This window comes from Sorghum bicolor, chromosome 4, assembly GCF_000003195.3.
Source record: "Sorghum bicolor cultivar BTx623 chromosome 4, Sorghum_bicolor_NCBIv3, whole genome shotgun sequence".
Classification (NCBI taxonomy): domain Eukaryota; kingdom Viridiplantae; phylum Streptophyta; class Magnoliopsida; order Poales; family Poaceae; genus Sorghum; species Sorghum bicolor.
Window position 1 is genome coordinate 17,173,464 of NC_012873.2, and position 4,615 is coordinate 17,178,078.

Sequence of the window (4,615 nt, forward strand, 5' to 3'; positions counted from 1 at the left end):
ATAAGCCTTGAGGAGTTTCTCCTACGACTCAAGGAGTTGGTCCTTGAGTTGAGGGAGTTGCTCCCAGCCGCCCCTCGTCGCATGGATAAAGCTCGACTTTATGCGGGAGGTCTCTTTCAGATCCTACGAGCCGGCAGTGGAACAGTAAGAACATAAAACCAAAACGTCCTACTATAAGTAATGCCCAAAGACACTTACAAAGTAGGCCGAACCAAGCCCGTTGTTGACGACATCGGACAGGTGCCCCACCACATGCTTCATCCAGAGGCGAAGCTCTTAGAGATGCTCCCACTTCTCAGCCTCCTTCCGATCGTCCATAAAAATGTTAGGCTCGGACGGGTCGGTGGAGGCCCGGATGTGGATCCGGTCGGGGCACCAGTTTCCATCTCCTCCTCCGTGCGTGCCTTAACACCCCGGATGAGCTCGTGGACCGTCTCGAGCGACCCCCCATGACGTAAAAACAGGTCAACGAGGGAGGGGAATCGCCCGTCGTCATCCACGGTCTTCCAAGTCCCGGTCTCGCTGGCACCACCGCCGCCCGACGTCCTGGCTTTGTCTTCCTCGGTAGGGATGCGATCCTCCCATGATCGACGCTCTCGAAGGAATCCAGGAGCGATCCCCTCGATGCCATAGATCGTGCCCTTGATCTCGGACTGTGGGTTCACCGGGGTCCGCATCATGCAAGCGAGCACCACCAAGCCATCCGCCCGCCTTGATTCGGCCGGGATAGAAGCAGGTGCTCCTGGACGGAGCCACGCTAGGGTCGGCGGACCATAGACAGGCAGACCCTCCTCCCTGATCTCAGGCTCTTGTTCGTTGGCGGCTCTGGCTGGGCCAGACTGCGTGGCGGCGGCTCGAGCAGCGCCTCCAATTGCTGGCTCCTCTGCTTCTGATACTCCTGAAGCTCCAGCAGCTCCTGCTGCCGATCCTGCTCCAGCAGCTCCTCGAGCTGGGCTCCTTCTGGCCGCCGCCCCTCCTCTCCCTCTTCTCCCTCCTGCTGCGGCTGCTGCTGCCCCTCCTGCAGGTGTTGCAGCGTCTCCCGCTCGCGTTCTTCCTCTCCTCTCTTCCTCTGCTCCTCGACGGAGTGAAGCCCGATGGGCCAAGGCGTCCACTTCGCGACGGGAGAAGCCTCGACCTCCTCGTCCATGGGGCTGGCGTCCTTCGAAGGCCCGTCGCCGCCGGACCCATCACTTATCGTGATAGGATCCCCCTCGACCCCAGATCGGGGAGGCTCGGGGGCTCCCTCCTGCTCTTGGCGGCGGGGCGCCTCGACCCACTTCAGCGACGGCGGGGTGGACTCCCCCACCAACGGACGAGGCAGGGCTCCCTCGACACCAGTCGACGGCCAAGGAATGGAGGAGCCTGTAAGCACTCAAAAGCAAAAAGTCAGTTGCCATGATGATTGACATAAGGGCAACACGACTCCCATGATGACGGGAATGAACCACTAACCTGAGTCTTTGGAGGCCGCTCCCACCTTAAGCCTCTTGGCCATCGAGGGTTGGGCCTGTTCAAGCGTCCGCTTCAACCTGAGGAGAGAGGAACAAGCGTAAGAGAAGCCGTTACCCGAGAATGTTAGAATCATAACGTTGAAAATCTTACCCCACAGGAAGGGCGACCCGCCTACCGGTCCCTCGACCAGCAGGCCTCGAGCCACCCCGCGTCGAGGCTCCGGGCCCCTCACGAGCGGGCGCCGGTCTCGACTCGGCATCTCCCGCCTGGCCAGTGCCCGGACTGGCACTCCCGCGATCCATTTCCCCCTTACTCGAGGCCGCGGTGCGACCACGAGTCAGCGGCCCCGTCGCCAGGGACTTAACCCGGTGGCCCGCCTTAGACGCAGGAGGAGGTTGGGGGTGGGGAACGGCCCGACCTAGTGCAGGCTCTACGGGAGTGTCGGCGCGAGAGCGGCGTGGAGATGACTCCCTCTGTTGACTCTCACGAGACCCGCTTGGCGCCCCCTTTGGGACTCCCATCCGCGGGACGTCGACGCCGATCTGAGGCGGGCCCTCGAGCATCCGGTCCAGACAGGACGCCATCCCCTCGGAATCATCGCTGTCGTCGTCACCGTCGCCGCCATCATCCTCATCGGGGGATTCTTCTTCAGGCTCCCCCCTCTGCCTGGACTTCGCCCGATGCTTCTCCAACGCTTGTCGCGTGAGATTTTTCTTCTTTTCCTTTTTCTTTTCCATGTCCTTTACGGACTTCGACTTCTCCGTGGACTCGCGCCTCCTGTCACGATCCACGTCATCCTCCTTCACCAGGGGTTTCGAGGATCGGGCATCGATCGATCCCTGCCCGAGCCAAGATAAGTCTTAAAGGAGGTCGAAGAAAATCGAGAATCGAAACCATACATAGGAAAAGGACTTACTAGGTCGATCGATCCCTTGTCAGGCCTCATAGGGAAGTCGTTGACGTGCTCTCGCTGGAAGTCACCAGCAACGGCCGCCCTCATCGTTCGCCGGAGCCTCGTTGGACATCCGGCAAGCCTCGAGATCCCGGGACGAAACACCGGGACCGATCTCGTCCATCCTCAACGGCCGAGACATCAACGGGAGAACCCTCCGATTATGGACGGCCGAGAGGACGAGAGCGCTGTCAGGCCTTCCTCGCGTAGCTTCTTCAAGGCGTCGAGGAGGGTGTCGAGCCGCGATTGGTGGGCCTGGACGACGCCATACTTCCAGTGATCCGGACGCTTCGAGATCAAACGCCCGGTGTAGGCAGGGAGGAGGTCGTCGTCGTTCCGTATGTAAAACCATTGGGAGTCCCATCTGGCATGGTTCGATGTCAACAACACCGGGATGTACTCGCGCGGCCTCTCTGACTTGCCGGTCTTGAGCACCAGGTTGAGGCACCCGGCCCGTACCGGCTTCCTCACCCCTACGGTTCCACCGGGGGCGTTGAAGAGCTCGCCCCGCTACAAGTGGAGCCACAAGTCCCAGTGAGGCATCATCCCCAGGTAGCCCTCACACACCGCGGCAAAAACCGCCGTGGCGGTGACGGCGTTCGGCGAAAAATGTTGGAGCTCCACCCCGTAGTGGTGGCAGAGCGCCCGCATGAAACGACTCGATCCACTCTGGCCGCGATGACGAAGTGCGGGGGCGCAGGAGTCCCTCCCTCTCGAGCTCCAACAGCCGGCGCTCCGTCATCGACGACGGGCGCCAGTCATCGGCGGCGATGAGTCTCATCGGCATTTTCAGGTGGGAGAAGGGCGACTTCACTACTGCTCGAGGGTACGCGCGCGAGAGATGGCAAGGAAGCAGGAACGAAAACAGGGGCAGAAGGCGGAAGGAATGATGGCAGGAAGACCACAGGGCATTTATAGACAGCAACCCACCAACGGATGGATCTGACGGATACGGTAACTCCTCCAATAAATGCGCCGCCTAACGGTCCTTACCTCTCTCACAGACGGGACGCTACGAATTCCGTGCCAGTGCAGTGTCACAACGGCTCCCGCCTAAAAAGGCGCGCCCAACGGGCAAAAAAGGCGAACCGCCGTGATCTCTTCCTTCCCCCGTAAGCCAAGGTATGTATTCATGAGAACCTCGAGAGGTCACAGGCTGACCCACCGAATGGGTTCGACAGCCAATCTCGAGTAGCCGAGTCAGGGATGCCCAGCGAGCAATCGAAAAACGAGGCCCGCCTCGAGGACTCGCTAGGGATGTCCAAGACGAGGACGAAATGGTCGAGAGGAATCCCCCCGAAGGGAGGCATCGAGCCGCTGGACTCTATCGAACGAGACCAGTAACCCCGACCACATCGAACCCGCTTTATGAGAACGCCTCCGGGCTACAGCCGACCTGCTCGAACGACGCACGGGTTCTCACTTGGATTACCCGCTAGGAACTCAATTTGGGGTAGATGATGCTCGCTCCACCGGGAGTACGTCGTAACCTCTGTGCGAAATAAACCAATCCCGACCTTCAGCTCATTTTCACGATGGACATCGAGAGCGCTTCCGCAGATTAGGCAATATAACCCTCGAAGGAGTCAAAAACTCCTCCAAGGGCTCGGGGGCTACCCACGCGGGGTCGCTTTTGCGCCCCCACGGAAACTCGACCACAAAATATAGCCTCCACTCGAGCGCAAGCGCTCGAATAGAGGCTCGGGGGCTACTGTCGAGGATATTAGTAAGGGGTACCCTAACTGATGTGCATATCGAGAGCATCCGTACGAAATTCGAGACCTCCAACTCGATGCCTAGTTGTACGCACGGTCCTCGACGACCGTAGCCACGAACCCGGAAAGGGCGTCCTGCGAATCGACGAGGGCTCGAGCGCCGGCTACCGTCGAATACGAAAATAGGCTCGTACGAATCGGAAGGCCTCGAGCACAAGGACACCGCCTGACGCGGGCACGGGAACTAGGGCATTTAATGCGCCTGCCGCGTTCTCACCTAACCCGTCAGTCACGGGAAGCGTGATAGGGAACGAGCACCCGTCCTGTCGTTCTTTTTGCAGCCTTCCCCGCCAAACAAGCCAGAGCGTGGCAGGGTGCAGGGAGTGGGTCGGAACGTCCTGTCAAGACCCCCCTCGAGACGCCCAAGGTCAGCGCTCTGGCCAGCGAGGCGTTACACAGCACCTGACCCTCGAGTAGGCATGTTTCCTTCCTGGGG

At 60.3% G+C, this 4,615-nt stretch overlaps 1 protein-coding gene across 1 annotated transcript; it reads right to left on the reverse strand.

Annotated features, from left to right (window-relative positions):
• Positions 758–2,452, reverse strand: LOC110434759 (TRAF3-interacting protein 1-like). The gene is made up of 4 exons (XM_021459481.1): positions 2,369–2,452; positions 1,603–2,291; positions 1,278–1,362; positions 758–1,069 (listed from the first exon to the last, which is right to left on the reverse strand). Exons 1-4 carry the CDS (start codon positions 2,450–2,452, stop codon positions 758–760), a joined length of 1,170 nt encoding a protein of 389 aa, XP_021315156.1.